Genomic DNA, 18957 nt, shown 5'->3' with positions numbered 1-18957 from the left:
TACAACTCATGAGGTAAATGATATAGGCATGGCAAGTTTATTTGTATAGCACAATTCAACACAAGGTAATTCAAAGTGCTTTACATCAACATTAAAAGCCGCAAGACAGAAGTAAAGGGTAAATAACAAATAAAATGATAAGAAAAGAGGTAAAATACTAAAAAGCCAAAGTTGTTAAAAAGTAAGGGCAGTAGAGTACAGCAGGTAAGTATTTAATTTAGGAGTACGCTTGAGTAAACAGTAATGTTTTTAACCCTGATTTAAAGGAGCTGACAGTTGGAGCAGACCTCAGGTCTACAGGAAGTTTGTTCCACCGGTGAGGAGCAGAATAACTGAACGCTGCCTCACCTTGCTTGGTTCTGGTTCTGGAACCACAACAAACCAGATCCAGATGAACCTCAGGGGTCTGGGAGCTTCATAGGAACTAACAGATCAAGCATGTATTTTGGTCCAAGATCATTCAGGTCTTTGTAGACCAGCAGTAAGATTTTAAACTCTATCCTTTGACTAACTGGAAGCCAGTGTAGTGATTTCATGACCGGTGTAATATGGTCCAGTTTCCTGGTGTTTATAAGGACTCTGGCGGCAGCGTTCTGGATCAGCTGCAGCTGCCTGGTAGATTTCTTGTTAAGGCCTGTAAAGATGCCATTGCAATAATCCAACCAACTGAAAATGAATGCATGAATAAGTTTTTACATGTCTTGTTTAGACAGAAACTCCTTAATTCTAGCAATGTTTTTCAGGTGGTAATAGGCAGATTTAGTGATAAACTTTGTTGAAGTTCAGGTCTGAGTCAATAATTACACCAAGATTTTTGGCTTGATTTGTAGCCGTCAATGACATGGAGCCAAGGTGAGCGCTGATACTTTCATTCATTCATTCATTCATTCATTCATTTTTAGGGCCAAAAACGATCACCTCTGTCTTTTTCTGCATTTAGCTGGAGAATATTCTGGCACATCCACTCATTGATTTGATGAATACAGTTCTTCAATGAGAGTAAGGGACTATAGTCATGTGACAACACTGAAATATAGAGTTGTGTGTCATCGGCATACATATGGTAGGAAATGTTGTGATGTTCCATAATCTGAGCTAGGGGTAGCATATAGATGTTGAATATAAGTGGTCTGAGAATGGACCCTTGAGGAACCCCACATGTGATCTTGGTTCTCTCAGACTCATGGTTTCTATCTTTTGGTAGAAATGGGTGCCATGTGGTCCAGATGAAGTTACAGTTATCAGCAAGGAGTTCAAAAGCCAGGCTATACATTTGGTGTTAATGTCATAATATATGAGTTTATTAATTTTTTTAATGTTTTTTATGGCAGTAGTGGCCTTTATTGAGAAGGTAGGTGGACAGGAGATGGGTATAGAGTGACAGGCTGGGACTTGAACCTGCGCTGCTCGCACAAGGACTACAGCCTCTACAAACAGCACCCGCTCAGCCCACTGAGCTATCCAGGGCACCATATATGAGTTTATTCTTGCAAATTTGCACATTTTCAATGTCACAATTTGTGAATTGACTTTTGTAAATTTGAAAGTCTACAAATTAACTTTCTGATTGTTATTTTTATTTATTTATTTTGTCCCCTGTGGAATTATGATCCACTCCCTCTTATCAGATGGTGCTACGCTCTGTCATCCAGGTAATGGCAACTCCCAAAGGCTTTAAACAAGGCAACTGGATGTCCTTTTCTTCTGTTCTTCAAGATCAAACAACAGGAACTTTAAGATCTTTCAGCTGCTTTGTTCTAAACCTTTGTGAGATGGCAGTATAATACGCTCAGTTAGCCTCACCAGCATCTTAGTTAGTTTGAACTCCAGCCTGTTTTCTTAATAGAGTGTAACAGATTGATGCATGATGACAAATTATCATGAGGGTTTGAACTCTCTCATAGCACTAGAATTTTACGGGGGCCCTTCAAACCAAAAATACGGGTCCTTCCAGCACTACTTCCACCTAGTCACAATGGGAATGGGACATTCATCTCTCACTGCAGATCAGTTGAATCTAATATTAAAGCAGTCAACATCCATTTGCAGTTGTGTGAGATATAAAATTATACAATTTAAAATTATACATAGAGCTTATATCACGCCACATAAGTTAAAATAAATTGACTAAAATGTCTCACATTTTAAAAGCTATTTTGAATATTCATATTCCTCAATGTCCTGTTGTATGTTTATTGGGGACTGCAGTGGAAAATATACATGTAAAAATGATGCAACGTATTATTACTCTAGCTTTTCTGTCTGTGAAGAGGACAATACTTATGAATTGGAAGATTCGCAGGCCAAATGCTTTCATAAATATAATTGGCTGAAGGACTTTTTGGATTTATTGTCAATGGGATAGGCAACCTCAATCCTTAAAGACAATGAAAATGGCCAATTTGCCCCATGGACTGTCATTAGAGAACACCTGAGAATAATGGAACAATAACATGACCTGTTGTGTTGATCACATGCTTTTTATTTTATTTTACTTATTTTTCTTTTAGAGCTGGACCAGAACTGACGCTAGAGGCACCATCATCTCCAACGTTTATCTGTACCCCCTTGTCTTTCTTTTTTTTTTTGCCATTGTAATGGTTTTTTTTTTCTATGTGAAATGTGGTGTTGTTAACCTCTTTTTTTGTCTTCATTTTGAAAAATAAAAATGATAAATAATCAGTGGTGTCAAGTAACAAAGTACAAATACTTCTTTACCTTACTTAAGTAGAAATTTTGGTTATCTATACTTCACTGGAGTAATTATTTTTCAGATGACTTTTTACTTTTACTCCTTACATTTTCACACAATTATCTGTACTTTTTACTCCTTACATTTTAAAAACAGCCTCGTTACTCTATTTCATTTCGGCCTTTAAAAAAAAACTATCCAGTTAAATTGCGCCATCCGGATAGAGTGAATTTGGTTGTGGTTGTGGCACAGATGTTCTTGTCCAGTTTGGTTCTTACATCCGTTTCCCTCAGATTCCTGCAACTAAACTTGGATGTACATTCCAATAAAGGTTAGGATAAATGATAACATGCCTCTGAAGTTTGACTTTCTGCACCATAACAATACTTATAGGCTAGTACACATATATGGTTCTTTAATATATTTGCATTATACTAAGATGCATTAATTTTCAATGGCTTTTATCCTTAATGGCTTTTTCCCCCTTACATTACTTTTACTTTTATACTTTAAGTAGTTTTGAAACCAGTACTTTTATACTTTTACTTGAGTAAAAAACTTGAGTTGATACTTCAACTTCTACAGGAGTATTTTTAAACTCTAGTATCTATACTTCTACCTGAGTAATGAATGTGAATACTTTTGACACCTATGTAAATAATAAAAAAAGAAAAAATACGGCTCAGTCCAGCCTCCCGTCCGTCTTCCTTCGGCTTCACTCGGGTCCCCTCGGCTCCCCTCGGCTTCATTCGGCTCCCCTCGGCTTCACTCGGCTCCCCTCGGCTTCATTCGGCTCCCTTCGGCTTCACTCGGCTTCCCTCGGCTTCACTCGACTTCACTCGGCTCCCCTCGGATCCCTTCGAATCCCTTCGGCTCCCCTCGGCTCCCCTCGGCCGTGAACGTGTTGAATCCATGGTTGAATCCGGAAGTGTAGTTTGGTTCTATGGACCGGAGCTGCCGTCAGTGTGCATGAGGGGCGGCTGCAGAGCGAGGGGCTCCGCTGACTGGAGCCGATAACGGTGCGGTGTGTGCGGCTGCTGGAGGTGAGAGCGGCCCCGGCCTGGAGCCCGGGAGGAGCCGCAGTGACCGGGGAAAGAGCGCTGGTGTGACCGGGGAAACGGCACCGTGAGGCCGGGGAAACAGCGCCGCCGCGCCGCCTCGCTCTGCCCGGTAGCAGCTGGACGAGTCCCGGCTCGGTCGCAGCTGCCGCGGCCTCCACGGAGCAGGTCGAGGACCTTAACCCGGATTTACAGCTCAGACACTGAGAGGATTCCCGGGAATAACCCGCAGCGGGGTTCTGTCAGCGGGTCTGGAGGAGCACCAGGACGCCCCGGTGTCAGCCGGTACCAGCCCTGCATGAGCCGGACCTGCAGGTGAGCAGCCCCGGTTATGGACCGGTGTCTGGACCGGAGCTGGCAGCAGCTCTAAAGGACTAAAGTTCAGTTCGAGCTGACTAAATAAACCTGCCAGATAAAGTCGCTGTCGCTGACTGAACTTTGTAAATCAGCTTATCTTCATAAACCTGAACACTTCTATAAAAAAAAATCAATCAATCAGTTACATTTTATTTAAACAGGACTGTCTCAGAAAATTACAATATTGTGATAAAGTTTTTTATTTTCTGTAATGCAATTTAAAAAAAAAAAATGTCAGACATTCTGGATTCATTACAAATCAACTGAAATATTGCACGCCTTTTATTATTTTAATATTGCTGATTATGGTTTACAGATTAAGATTAAGATTTCCAGAATATTCTAATTTTTTGAGATAGGATATTTGAGTTTTCTTAAGCTGTAAGCCATGATCAGCAATATTAAAATAATAAAAGGCTTGCAACATTTCAGTTGATTTGTAATGAATCCAGAATTTATGACATTTTTGCATTACAGAAAATAGAGGATTTTATCACAATATTCTAATTTTCTGAGACAGTCCTGTATAGCACCTTTCATCCAGGTATATGAAATACAAAGTGCTTAACATTTTGACTGAAAAATAAGCATAATAAAAACAAAAATAAAAACTGGGAGACCAATGCACAATATAGTTAATTAAAATGAAATAATGATACAAGTTCAAGAATTAAGGCTAAAAAATAATCAGTCCACAACAATAAAATATAATAATAATAAAAACATTACAAGAAATAGATAGATAAATAAATAAAGCAAATACCTCCTAAAAAAATGTTAAACAGAATAAAACTATAACATTTGATGCTACATAAAAGCCAAACCAAAGAGATGAGTTTTTGGTTTACGTTTAAAAATGTCCACATTTCCAGCTCCTCTCAGATCCTCCGGCAGGCTGTTCCACAGTTTTGGAGCATAGTGGCTAAAAGCAGCATCACCAAATGTTTTAATTCTACTCTGTGGAACAGCTAGAAAGGAAGAGCCAGAGGATCTGAGTTCCTTCCTGGTTCATAGAATAAAAACATCTGTGAAATATACTCTGGTGCAAGCCCATGTAGCGCTTTATGAACTAATAAAAGAACTTTAAAATCAACATGAAATCTAACAGGTAGCCAGTGTAAGGATTTTAAAATGGGCCTAATGTGTTTCTCTCCTTCTGGTCTGAGTCAGAACTCACGCTGCAGCGTTTTGAACCAGTTGCAGATGGTATTCTTGGGTAGACCAGTAAGAAGAGCATTACAGTAGTCGATCCTGCTAGTTATAAAGGGATTAGTGCATTAGTCTCTCGTTGTGGCTCAGAGAGAGAAACGGCCTCACCTTAGAAATATTTTTTAAATGATAAAATGCTGTTTTTGTGACACAGCGTACATGTGATTTGAAATTCAAATCAGAGTCAAATATGACTCCTAGATTTCCTCCTAGAAAATGAATAAAATAAAAAGATGTTTGGATTATGACCACAATTTTGTAGATAAAACGGTATAAACTCCCAAATTTGTAAGAAAAAAGACAGTTTTTCAAAGTAAATCGTGTAAAAAAAGAACTTCTGAGCATGAATGTCTGTGAGAGAAATCTCAGGAGAAAAACTGCACCAAAGTGGTTTACAATGTCTGTCTGGTTTCCTGAGAGAAGAAACTGAGTTTTATAATCTTCCAAAACTCACACCGACGCAAAACCTTCAGAAAATCAGACTGACAGAAATATCTGAAATGTAGACTTTATAAACTTGTAAATTTGAAAGAAGAAAAAATGAATGAATTTCTGAGCTTAAACTTTGAAATTATCCTGTCTGAAATATCTTCTAAAGAGTTGCTTATACTCATGTACAGTTGACAAAAATGTCACGTTGGTTTTAAACTGGACATCTCTGTAGTTGTAGGACTCAGCACTAATCGTTTAATCCAGTAATACATATCATTTAATGCTGACATGAGACACGTGGAGACTGAAGAGCAGCTTTAGCTGGAGACCTGAGCAAAGCTGTTTATATGGTTTTATTGCTGGACAAAGTTTGAGCTGGGTTGGTCCAATCAGAGCGCTGCCGTCCCAGGTCCAGCTGTGGTTGCAGCGCCTGTCCTGGTCTTCAAACGATCTCCTAACAAGATTATGGAAGCTCTATAATTATCAGCACTAATTGGTTTGAAGTTTTTTTCCTGCCGAGAAGCTTCGAGACCGAGTTGATGATCTGCATCCTCTGATCTGGCTCCTCCACCTCCTTCATCTCTCCGTTTCTCTGCAACGACTCACAAAGACTTAACTGTGCCATAAAGTGTCACGTCGGATGCATAAAGGAAACCTCATCCATCCAGTAAATAATGCTTGAGCCTCATCTGGATCTGAAGGCCAGGAACTGACCTTCTCCTTCAGGACGGTCTGTTGGAGAGCAGAACTCAGGGTTCCGTTGATTACAGCGAGTCGTCCTGAAGCAGCTCCAGACCACCGCCATGTTTGACTGAGGTTCTGGTGCTCTTCTTCTGAAGTGCTGCTAGGTTCACGGTAGGGCTGTTCGATTAATCGATTTTAAATCGTAATCGCGATTATGTAATTAGAACGATGTTAAAACGTGAAACTCGTAAAATCGATTTTTCACTTTTTTTTTGTTTTTGTTTTTTTTAACCTTGTCTGCACACATATTAATGATTGATGGAAATACCTCTCAATACCTGCGACAAGTGCCCCATGGGAGAGGCTCTTTAGTGTAGGAGGGGGCGTTGTAACATGCCACCGGGCATCCCTCAAGCCAGATGCGGTAGACCGGCTCGTGTTCCTTGCAAAAAACTTGCAAATGTGAATAGCAAATGTAATGACTGACATTACACACCTCTACCTCCTTCATGGGTTGCATTATTATTTAGCATGCAAAGACCCAGTTTAGTTTAATTAGAAAATGTCTTGTTTTATTTAATTGGAAATATAACTTACTGTATGTTTGCAAGTGCTGATTTACTGATTTTCTTTTTTCAGAGATAAAACTTTATATTTTATTATATTTTTTAAAACTTTTTTTCAACTTATTTGACAGAGTTTTGCCCTTTATTCATTCATTTTTGGTTTAATAAGAGCAAAGTTTGCACTTAAAGCCCAATGGGGCAAATGTTCAATAAAAAAACAGCATATTTGAAATAATTTCTTTGCCTTTTGTCAATTCACAAAATAATCGTAATCGAAAATCGTATTTTGAGAGAAAAAAATCGAGATTTTATTTTTGGGCAAAATCGAACAGCCCTAGTTCACGGCAGATGTAACGGGACGCACACTTTTCCAAAAAGTTCCTCTTTTCACTGGGGGATGAAATGTTTTTGGTCAGCTGTAGTTTTGTTCTTGGAACGCTCTCACGGAGGCGTTTTTGTACTATTTCTTATTGTTGAATCCCAACGGGGCTGGACCCAAACATACACATACCTGGTGATTGGCCCGTTAGGTGGACGGCTGTTTGTGACTCTTGTGCAGTTGGACTAAGTGTGTGGTTTTCACATGTCTAGCCAGAGATGAGTCAGGTCTTGAGGTCTGCAGGTCCCCAGGTCTGCAGGTCCCCAGATCTGCAGGTCCCCAGGTCTGCGGGTCTGCAGGTCTGCAGGTCCCCAGATCTGCAGGTCTGCAGGTCCCCAGGTCCCCGGGTCTGCAGGTCCCCAGATCTGCAGGTCTGCAGGTCCCCGGGTCTGCAGGTTCCCAGGTCTGCAGGTCTGCAGGTCTGCGGGTCCCCAGGTCTTGTTCTGAGTTCCTTTGTGACCTCCAGGACGAGTCATTGATGCACAAACACTACTTCACAGCATGAAACACCTCAAGTGTGTGATTTTGATCTGAAAACACCTTTTGGAGAAAATAGTTTGCAGTCAATTGAAACGTGGAGTTGGGCCTACAGTTTGATGGCACAGAGAAGGTAGTTATATTGATCCGTATTTGCACTGCTGCACATTTAACCCTGTACAGCCCGACTTGTGAAATAATTCACAGGGATCCTGCGTGAGTCATCTCATCCCCCAAGAGAGGAGACGTCTCTCATTGCTCAGAGTTCGGTACCAGCTGGATGAGTGCTGGGAGCAATATCAGTATCAGTATCAGTGGTGGTAGATTGTACAGTTTGGTAGGACCATGTCTGACAAGCACTCTCTTTGGCATCGGGGTCGACTGAAGCTGCATCACCTAATGAGACCGGTGGTGGTTTGAGACCATGAGACAATTCATTTAATCGTTGAAATACCATGATACAGTTGTCTCAATTGTCAATAATACAGTTCACGCTCCGGTGCTGCAGTTTTTGTTTTGTTTTTGTACCAGAATGGTCAGTAAAGGACCTGCAGGTCTGGATCCAGATGGTGTCAGTCCAGCTAGCTGGATCCTGGTCTTTGGTCCCTAACCTCACAGGTCTCTTCTCGTCCGGACTAATGCGTAGTGTAGTACAAGGTTTGGAAAACTTCCTCAAGTCCAGTAATCCTGACATCTGACTTGAGTATCGCCATGTTTCGGTCAGGTCCTTCCAAATTCAAGACTACATTTCCAAACCAGACATGTGGTCCAACTAGGGCTGGGCGATATGGACCAAAAGTCATATCTCGATATTTTCTAGCTGAATGGCGATACTCAATATATATCTCGATATTTTTTCTGTGCCTTAATTGGGGTTTCCCCCAAAGCATTATAGCATAGCATCTCTGTTAGCTTCATTTTTTTTCTGAGGCAAACCCTTAAAAAAACAGTCAGTTTTAATACAAAGCCTCGTGCCAAATGTCACACAGGTTCCTTTATTAACAGAGGTCTGCACAATATCAAAATGTATAAAACAAATTAAATAAAAATAAACTGCCTGCATATATAGAATAAAAATGCTTCTTGAATAAAATAAAACAAATATCCCTTTCCTGCATAACAATTAAATTAAAATACACTGTGCAATTAATACAATGTAGACAGTAACAGGCAGACTTTTCCACTGAGGTTGACAGTTGTGCAAATAACAAAACATTTGTGCAAATCTCAAATAAAACATTCAAGTCAATTTGTCACAAAATAAGCTATATCAAAATCATTACCATATCGCGTTTGAAAATATATCGATATATATTAAAATCTCGATATATCGCCCAGCCCTAGGTCCAACTGTACAAGAGTCACAAACACTGGATATTCCTGTCTGACCCGACTTAATCCCAAACATCTCTTACTGAGCAAATACCTCCATATATGTGAATAAATATATGGACATCCGGGTATTTTGGTCCAGCCTATGAGACTAAAAGCCAGTTGTCGACCTAAGACATAAATATTGTTGATCAGCCCGAGGAAACGAACCCCGACCAGAACTTTCTTCAGTACAGTTCCTCTTCTTATCATTTTATTTTATTTTATTTGTTATTTAAGCGTACTCTAATTAAATACTTATGATTTTTGAAAAACACGTTATGGATAAGCCCTGAATGCAGGCATTGTGATGTAGAATTCTCAAATTGGTTTAATTCATCGTACGAATTGTTACAGATTACTTTTGTAATATTGTATTTTACCTGGTCTTTGTACGTTTTGACCGTATAGAAACGTAATTCTCGCCATTTTAAGAATGAGATGTACCTGCTGTACTCTACTGCCCTTACTTTTTAACAACTTGTGCTTTTTATTATTTTACTATTTTCTTATAATTTTTTTGCTATTTACTGTTTAATTGTGTCTTGCTGCTTTTAATGTTGTCAAGCACTTTGAATTACCTTGTGTTGAATTGTGCTACACAGATAAACTTGCCTTGCCTACAGAACTGTGTTGGAATTATTGTAGTAAGTTATCATGCTCGCTTTTAACAGAACGTATGATAATTTGCTTACGCCTGTGACACACTGATAAAACAATGCTGTGTTAAGTGATTAAAAAGTGCTACACAAGAAGTTTCCTAATTATCAGCATAAAGCAGAAATCTGCAGAGAAGAGGAAACTTCTTGTTGCTAAACAGGAACAATCTATACCTGTCCACTGACTGCGACCACTCCCTTTCCCCCTCCCTTTAGTCAGCTTATGTAAACTAGGGCACACCCAGAGTGAATAAAAGCAAGGGAGCAGCAGAGACGAGTTAGAGTAGTCTCCTTGCGCAAGTCATTTAACCGTGCTGTGTCTTTCTTTGTCTCCAGAAAGTTTGATGATACGAATGTTAAGTGTATGAACCTAACAAACTGTGAGTGAAAGTGCTGACTGCTGATCTGCTGTTGTGTTTCCAGGATGAACGATAACATCCACGGAGTGGCGTGACCCCACCTTCCTCTTCTGTCCTACATCCTGGTGCATTCGGAGATTTCATGAAAGCTCGTTTCCCACGGCAACATGTGGACCGCTGGCCTTGCTCTGCTGGACGCCCTCATGAGCGCCAGACGGGGTGGAGTGATTCCCGTGTGAATCTGAGACTCGTACCTGCGCATAGAGACGTCCCACCGCTGGTGCCCCCCCCATCCATGCTCTAGTGCTCTTGGGCCATGGTTCGTAAGAAAGGCTCCCTCATACTCTGTGGTGCTTTCCTCTTCGTGGCCTGGAACGCGCTGCTGCTGCTCTACCTGTGGGGCCGGCCCCCCCTGGGCCGCCTCGGGGAGGGCGGGGGGGCCGAGCCCGGGGGGAAGGAGGAGTGGGGCGGGGGGAAGGCGGGCCAGGCCAACCTGGCCGGGGAGGTGATCCGGCTGGCGGAGGAGGTGGAGGTCCAGCTGGAGACCCAGAAGAAGCTGCTGAAGCAGATCGAGGACAACCGCGCAGCGTGGGCGCACCGCAAGGACGGGAAGAGAGAGATGGCCTACGTCAAAGAGGGCAAAGAGGCGGCCGTCCAGCCGCCGCCCAGAACTCCGGGTCCTCCCGGGAACCGTGAGGTCCAGGACCAAACGGCCCTAAAACAAACCCAGATCCTGGTCCAGACCGGAGGTCCAGGGGGGAATTTGGGGGAGCCCCGAGAGAACGGCAGCAACGCTAGGACGACGACGCTCCTCCCTCCCCAGGAGCCCGTCATCCCCATCCTGGTGATCGCCTGCGACCGAGTCACGGTGAAGCGGAGTCTGGACCGGCTGATCCAGTACCGGCCCTCCCCAGAACTCTACCCCATCATCGTCAGCCAGGACTGCGGCCACGCCGAGACGGCCCGCGTGATCGGGGCCTACGGAGACCAGGTGATGCACCTGCGGCAGCCGGACCTGGCCGACATCCGCGTCCGGCCGGAGCACCGCAAGTTCCAGGGCTACTACAAGATCTCCAGGCACTACCGCTGGGCCCTGAACCAGGTGTTCCACACGCTGGGCCGGGCCACCGTGGTGGTGGTGGAGGACGACCTGGAGGTGAGACGCCCCGCAGGCCCCGTACCGCTGGTGCAGAGCTGGGTAGAGTAGCCAAAGATTGTACTCAAGTAAAAGTACTGTTACTTCAGAATAATATGACTCAAGTAGAAGTAAAAAGTAGTCATCCAAATAATTACTTGAGTAAAAGTAAAAAAGTACTCAACTACTGAGTAACTGTTGAGTAACGTCTGATTAATTTTTTTTAACACAACCATTCAAACAGACAAAAGTGCAAAATAATCATCTTCAGGCAAATTAAATCAATAAAATAAATTAAAATTAATAAAAAATAGCTTAAATTAAAATAATCTTAAAGTAAATTCAAGTACTTTAATAAATAATAAAATAACAGAATAAAAAAATAAATTAAGCACAAGTAGCACAAAATTTCAAGCCTTTGTACTTTTCTTTTTTAACCAGGCAGAACTAGAACAAGCCCATGAACTCATAGAAACTCTGTGTGTGTTTGAGTCTGTGTAAATGTGACAAAACATGTAAAAACAAACATTTTTCCCAAAGAATCGACCAGTGATGTCATGAGATTGACGCGTACGTGGATAAAAGGGATAAAAGAAAAGTAACAGCTCAACGTAGCCTAAGGTAGTGGAGTAAGAGTAACAGTTTCTTCTTCACAAATCTACTCAAGTAAAAGTAAAAAGTATAGTGATTCAAAACTACTCCTAAAAGTACAAAATTTCACAAAACTTACACAAGTAAATGTAACGGAGTAAATGTAACTCGTTACTACCCACCTCTGGGCTTGTGGCAGTGAGACCGGGAACCTTTCAGTGCCTGGTCCTGCCGGAGTACCGGGCCTCTGCTGCACCTGCACATTTAAAGTTTGGTTAATTTGGGATTCATTTCATTTTTCAATTTGATTGGTGTGTAATTTTGAAAAAAATTGTCTGACCAAAATTCTGTCAGCAACAATTGGATGAAAAACCTCCAACTGTTTTTTTTAATTAGTTCTTCTCGGGGGTTACGTTCCAAAAAGAACCTGTGATAGGTGAAATCCGTGAAGTAGAAATCTTTATTTAAAAAAATTTTTTTTTACAATTATTATTATACAAGGCTTCAAATTGCGGAGATCAGCACCGCCCCACTGTGACCCGAGTAATTGGATTTGAACAGGAGAAAATGAAAAATGATTATGAAAAAAAATACAATAAGTTCAGTAGGACAAATTGTGACTGGCAGCATGTTTTTCTTCTAAAGCCGCGGTGCAGGTGTTTTTTCCAGAGAAGAACATAGTTATGGGTCGTTGTTGTCGCTCTTTTTTCTTCTGGGCAAAAAGATTCTTCTAAACCGACATGTCACCATGGATTATATCTGACAACTGTAATGAACGATTCATCAAAGGGTCCCGTTCTTGAGCTGCTGCTGAAGCTCATTGGCCGTTCTCAGCATTGTTGCTAAGCGACCAACGTTATTGACACAGGAAGTGAAGAAGCGGGGAGACTGTTTAGCCAATCAGAATGCAAAACACGATGCACAATGCAAATCCGTGAAGCAGCGAGACGTGAAAGGTGAACCGCGTTATAGAGAGGGATTACTGTACTGTAGTTATATTATATTTTCAGTTTTCAAAGGTTTGATCGGACCACTGGAGACGAGTGGGAGGGACTGAGCCGAAACGTCCCGGCTCAGTCCCTCTTCTCAGGCGGGCTTTTACAGCCGGGCAACACACACACACACACACACACACACACACACACACACACACACACACACACACACACAGAGAGCCAGGTACCAGCACCAGCCCAGGTGACCACAGTTAACAGACGAGAGGTTTGGTGTTTTTGTGACATTCTGTTCTGGTTACTGGTGGAACACAGATGGAGAATAATGGTTTATTATTTTTTTATTTATTAGGATCCCCATTAGCCATCACTCTGTTGTGGGAGTAATGGCTCTATTCCTCCTGGGGTTCTATACATAATAAAAACATACCAAATAACAATAAAGTATAGAATTATACATGGTAGTAACATGGAAAAAACTACAATATTAAAATAGTTTACCACAGTGTTGACTACTAATTACAATTGGAAAATATTGTTAAAACCTGTTTTCACATCAACTCAACACCTAGGTTTATGAAACCAAAAAACAAAAGCTTACCAAGAAACCAAGAAGTCAGATATTACACACCTTTCTAAAATCATCTCTTTCAGTGCGGCGCACCCAATGGTGCAGTGCGCTGATGTGTGTTGTCGGGGGCTCTCACCGCATGATAAGAGCTCGGGTGATCCTCCCAAACCCCGTGATTCTGCTGGTGTTTGGTTCTGGAGGCGGGTCCCTGATGGACCCAGACTGCTCTGGAAGCGTGATGCTAGCGAGTGTTTCTCTTCTCCTTCAGGTGGCGCCGGACTTCTTCGAGTACTTCCGGGCGCTGTACCCGATCCTGCGCGCAGACCCGAACCTGTGGTGCATCTCGGCGTGGAACGACAACGGCCGCGACGCCCTGGTGGACCCGGCCAAGGCGGAGCTCCTATACCGGACGGACTTCTTCCCGGGTCTGGGCTGGATGCTGCTGCGGGAGCTCTGGGACGAGCTGGAGCCCAAGTGGCCCACCGCCTTCTGGGACGACTGGATGCGGCAGCCGGAGCAGCGCAGGGGCCGCTCCTGCGTGCGGCCCGAGATCTCGCGGACCATCACGTTCGGCCGCAAAGGCGTCAGTCTGGGCCAGTTCTTCGATCAGTACCTCCGCTATATTAAACTCAACACCGAGTTTGTGCCTTTTACCAAACACGACTTATCGTATTTGCTGAAGGAGAAGTACGACGACATGTTCATTAAGGAGGTTTACGGAGCGCCGTTGGTGAAGATAGAGGAGCTGCAGCAGAGGGGGACGCTGAAGGGGCCCGGCCCGTTCAGGGTGCAGTACTCCAGCCGGGACAGCTTCAAAGTGTTCGCCCGGAACCTGGGGGTCATGGACGACCTCAAGTCTGGGGTCCCTCGCACCGGCTATAGGGGAGTAGTCAGCTTCCTGCACCGGGGCCGGAGGGTGTTCCTGGCCCCCCTGGAGGGCTGGACGCAGTACGACCCCAGCTGGAGCTGAAGGATCCGGACCGGGAGTCCAGACAGGTTGGCGCCGATGAAGAGGCGCGGCCTCTGAGACCAAAGAATGACCGACACGAAGGCATGGGTTCAAAATACCCAAAAACCAGTGTTTGACAACAGCTTCTGGCGATGTGCCTTCCTTTCTGGACCTTTTTTCTTTTCGTTCTTTTTTTAATTAAGACTTGAGATGACAGCGAGTCCATTTCAGCAGCTGCAGGCCTAACCCGACGGCAGAGGCTGCTCAGAGTTAACCATGTAACTGATTCTGTGACAACCAAAAACAACCCAAGGTTTTGTGATTCCAAACCAGAAAAAGCTGGGATGTCTAGGAAAATGCAGATAAAGAAATGCGGCCCTTCTTAAAATGTCTTTCTTTGACTGTCATCTTATTACAGACAGTAATAATGTAGGATTTTGTTTTCTTCTTGATAACTTCATTTAATTTGTCAATGTATATCTACTTTAGCCTGACAGACCTGCAACACATCCCAAACAAGGTGAGGACATCCCAAAAAGTTACATTCCCGGGACCATTTCTGTCTTTTGAGGACCCTAGTTAATCGTCTTCTTAGGAGGAGGGTTAGGGGGTTCGGGGATTTGTAAGGGAAGTTGAGCTAGCACAGTAAACCTAGCTGGTTAGCAGACGTTTTACTGACACTACAACAATGTGTTCAGGCCCATTTGAGAAACATTTCCCAGTGGGGGGGAACTCAGCTGTTATGACTATAAACTGACACATTTTTGATAGAAAAACATGGACATTTTGACTTAAACTTGAAATTAATTTTTTTTAATTAAAATTCTGACTACTTACTTGCCTGATAAAATTAATTTTGTAACTTAATCAACTCAAAAGAATTTAAGGGGCAACCCAGTAACTTTTGTTTAGGTTTTTTTTTTATTTCCACAGAAACTACCTAATTGCCAGAGAAAATTTAAATTAAAAACAGGAGAATAACGGGGGCTCTAGACATCTGTATGATCTATAAAGACAGAAATAACTCAACTATTCCGTCTCATAACATTTAAAAGGGAGTTCTTGCTTTACGGATATGAAGTTTCAGATGTTTTTTCTCTCCTGTCATTTTTTTTCTTTTCAGCATATGTCAAGTTGTTCCAATATAAAAAAACCTGGAATACTAATTGGTAACGTAAATCAGAGCGTCATCAGCATATAAACTGACATGCTGAGTTGGAGTGTGTGATTAAGGAAGCAGTGGTCCTCATATGCAGCCTTGTGGTACTCCTCAGTGTGTGATGGTCCATCCCAGCTGCTTCCCAGTTCAGAGGGATAATTATTTTTTTTACCTCCTTATTAGCACCAAATACCAAAGGTTTTGATTAATGTGTTGCAGGGATGAAATGTAGAAAAATGGGACATATCTTGAAAAATTTAAGATTTTTTATTATTTTTTTTACATTTTCTTGATTTTCCCAACTTTTTCTGGTTCGTGGTTGTAGGTGGTAAATTAATCATTGTTTTTTTTGTTGGTTTGCTCGATGAAATTATGATGAAGATGATCTGATTTTCATCACAGTGGTGCAGACTTGCAGTTGAAGGTTGATCACAGGTTTGATCTGAAGACGCTGCTGTAATAATTCTGCTTCCCGTCTGGATGAGTGAACTAACGCAGTAGACCGGAGTAAGAAGATCTAATGAAACTGTGAAGGAAAGGCTCTTTAACCACGGTTGTTAAGTGTCGTTAATGTGACATGTTGCTTGACTGGTGGGCCTCTGAGGTCCTAATGATTACGTCTTACTGATCCGACAACTGAGTTGTGGTCCAGTCGGTCGACTCTTGTTTCTGTCCAGTGATGTAAAAGCCACTGCCTGAACTGTTTCTAACTTTAATACAGAAGAAATAAAAAGGATTATTTTGAACCGTTTCCCCTCAGTGAGAAGTCTGGTTCCTGCTGGCTGAGCTGCCGGAGGCCCCAAGCTGCAACACCGGCAGCAGTTTCCAGTATTTGTGGAGAAAATAAAACGAGTCTTCATTATAAACATTTAATAAAAACATCCAAGTATTTTACTGTGAAGAACTGAAATCGTGCTCAGATATGCACCGTCGCAAAAGCTTTCACTTACAAATGTCAGAATCTGCAGTTCAACTTTTTTCGGTATTTATTTACTAATTTGCTTACATTACAAAGTCTCCTTTTTTTTCATTTTATTTATCACATTTGCAAGATTGCAGAGTCAATGTCCAGGCTCTTAAAATTGGAGTTAAAAAAAAAAAGTAAGAATTGTGAAGTTAAGGTTAGGGGGGGTTCTCCAAGTCTCGTTTGAATACGTTTTCTCCAGATTTTTGAATTCATGTTTGAATTTTTCTTTTAATTTTCAAAGTAAACCTTTTTACTTGAACACAAATCTGGCCCGTTTGTTTTCAACCCTGATACGCCCTCATGTTAGCCCCACCATCAATTCTTTCTTAACTGAAATGCCATCATGCTAGTCCAGCTTGTCTGAGAAAAGGTTGTTAGCTAGCAAGGTTTATTTAGTTAGGTCAACTCAAGTTTGAGTTCTCATCTCATCTGCTGTCTTTTCAAAGTGTGACGGATTAATACGTCGCCACAGATCATCTTACAGGGCCCCCAAAAATGTAGAAACAGCCCCGTTAATGAAGCAGGTTTCTGTGCTCAGCGTCACTGCTTCCACCCTGGATACGGCTGCAGACATCTGCACTTTCTGTTGTTGAATTCTGAGCTTTTACATGTGACTCCTGACTATCAAACAAAGACACACATATACTGCTGGTCTCTTTCAAACACAAGTGAGTCTGAGAGTTGAGTTGGGCTTGTTTGTCGCTCACACTGAGCTGAGGTCAGCACTTCTCTGCTCATCCTGTTCACTTCCTGTGCTGTGACCTGTTTCACAAACATGTTAAAGGGAAGTCCAAAAGGCTGGAAATCATCTGTCCAGGTCATCCTGTCCGCACTTGTTATTCCTGTCATGTTTTCCAGAAAGAGAAGTGTTTTTTTTGTTCTTTTGGGGGGGAGTGGGGTTATGTTTTTTTTCCATCCCCTGCATCTACATCTAGGGTCATTCCTAGGTCCAACATCTGTCCAGAGATCCAGAGTCCATAGTTCCAGAGTCGGTCCTGAATGTTTTTTTTTTATTATTTAACCTTTATTTAACCCGGTCGGTCCCGTTGAGATACAGTGACCTCTTTTTCAAGGGAAGCCTGGCCAAGACAGCAGCCAGAGAAACCTTAAAAGCGCAACAATTAAAAACAGACACCACCAACTCCCTCAATACAAAAATAAATAAAATACTCAACACTCACTAAAAAAGTGTGCTAGGTTAAAACACAAGATTAAGAATTTGCATTAACACAACAAGTGTCAAAAGTAGCTGCTGCAAGATCCTTCACACGGCTTTTAAAGTTTCCAACAGTGATGAAATCCTTCAGATTAGTGTCTTCTGTAGGGAGTTCCAGGCAGCAGGTGCAGATACGTAAAACAGTGTTTACCTGGAATGCTCCTTTGGCAAGTTTAGCAGATATAAATCATTGGAATGTAAGCAGTAATTGCTGTGGGTTCTGGAAATGTAGTAGCATAAATAATGTGGGATTAGCTTTATAGATAAAACTGTACCAGTGGATGAGACGGTGCCTCGTCAAAGACGGCCATTCAACTCTGTCACATAAGGTGCAGTGAGGGCTCTGCCCCCAGTGATGAACCTTAAAGCACCATGGTTCACTGAATCCAGAGATTGCAAACAATTCGCTGAGGCATTCATATATAAAAGGTCGCCGTAATCAAGCAGAGGGAGATAAGTGGCAGAAACCAACTTTCTCCTGGCAGCAAAAGAAAAACAAGTTCTGTGACGAAGGAAGAATCCCAGTTTCAACCATAATGTTTTTTTCAGGTTTTCTATGTGGGGTTTAAAAGAGAGCCAATCATCAATTAAAACATCGAGAGATACTTGTAACAGTGCACAAGTTCAATCTTGCAACCTTGTATGAATAAAATGCTGGGAAGGGGCTCATATACTTTTCTGCCATTAGAGAAAATGATCAGTTTAGTTTTGGCAGCATTTAAAACAAGTTTTAGCTCCATGAGCTGACGTTCCACAAGGTTAAAAGCAGTGATGTGATGACACATCTGAATGCTCCACTGCAGACATCTGCTTTTATAGAGGTCTGTGCAACTGCTGATTATCAGCTCAAAGGCTGACGATTATCAGCTCCCCCTAAACCCCACCAGATAAGTAAAGGCGGACTTTAAATTGCCCACATGATTATTCTTTTTTCTTGTATTCATTTTTGTTAAATAATGACCTAATGATAAAATGTTTCAATAATGCATTTTTTTTCTATTATCAAGACCCACTAGAAACAAAATATATTATATTATAACATGCCTATGTACACACACACACACACACACACACACACACACACACACACACACACACACACACACACACACACACACACACGCACAGCAGAAAAAATAGGAGGAGTCCAAACGCCAGTTCTTTACAGTGAAA

General features: G+C 42.0%; 1 protein-coding gene across 1 annotated transcript; it reads left to right on the top strand.

Moving 5' to 3' along the window:
* The first annotated feature begins 10312 nt into the window (after positions 1–10312).
* mgat1b (alpha-1,3-mannosyl-glycoprotein 2-beta-N-acetylglucosaminyltransferase b) lies at positions 10313–16115 on the top strand. Its single transcript, XM_061741143.1, has 2 exons — positions 10313–11399; positions 13762–16115. Exons 1-2 carry the CDS (start codon positions 10560–10562, stop codon positions 14461–14463), a joined length of 1542 nt encoding a protein of 513 aa, XP_061597127.1. The 5' UTR covers positions 10313–10559; the 3' UTR covers positions 14464–16115.
* The last annotated feature ends 2842 nt before the right edge of the window (positions 16116–18957 follow it).

The sequence above is a fragment of the Cololabis saira genome, chromosome 15 (assembly GCF_033807715.1).
Source record: "Cololabis saira isolate AMF1-May2022 chromosome 15, fColSai1.1, whole genome shotgun sequence".
Classification (NCBI taxonomy): domain Eukaryota; kingdom Metazoa; phylum Chordata; class Actinopteri; order Beloniformes; family Belonidae; genus Cololabis; species Cololabis saira.
The sequence above is the reverse complement of the archived record's forward strand: the minus strand, read 5'-3'. Positions and strand labels throughout refer to the sequence as shown.

Coding starts and splice junctions, on each gene's coding strand:
- mgat1b (XM_061741143.1), top strand. CDS start 10,560: ATGGTTCGTAAGAAAGGCTCCCTCATACTCTGTGGTGCTTTCCTCTTC. Junction 11,400..13,761: donor TGGTGGAGGACGACCTGGAG/GTGAGACGCCCC, acceptor CTTCTCCTTCAG/GTGGCGCCGGACTTCTTCGA.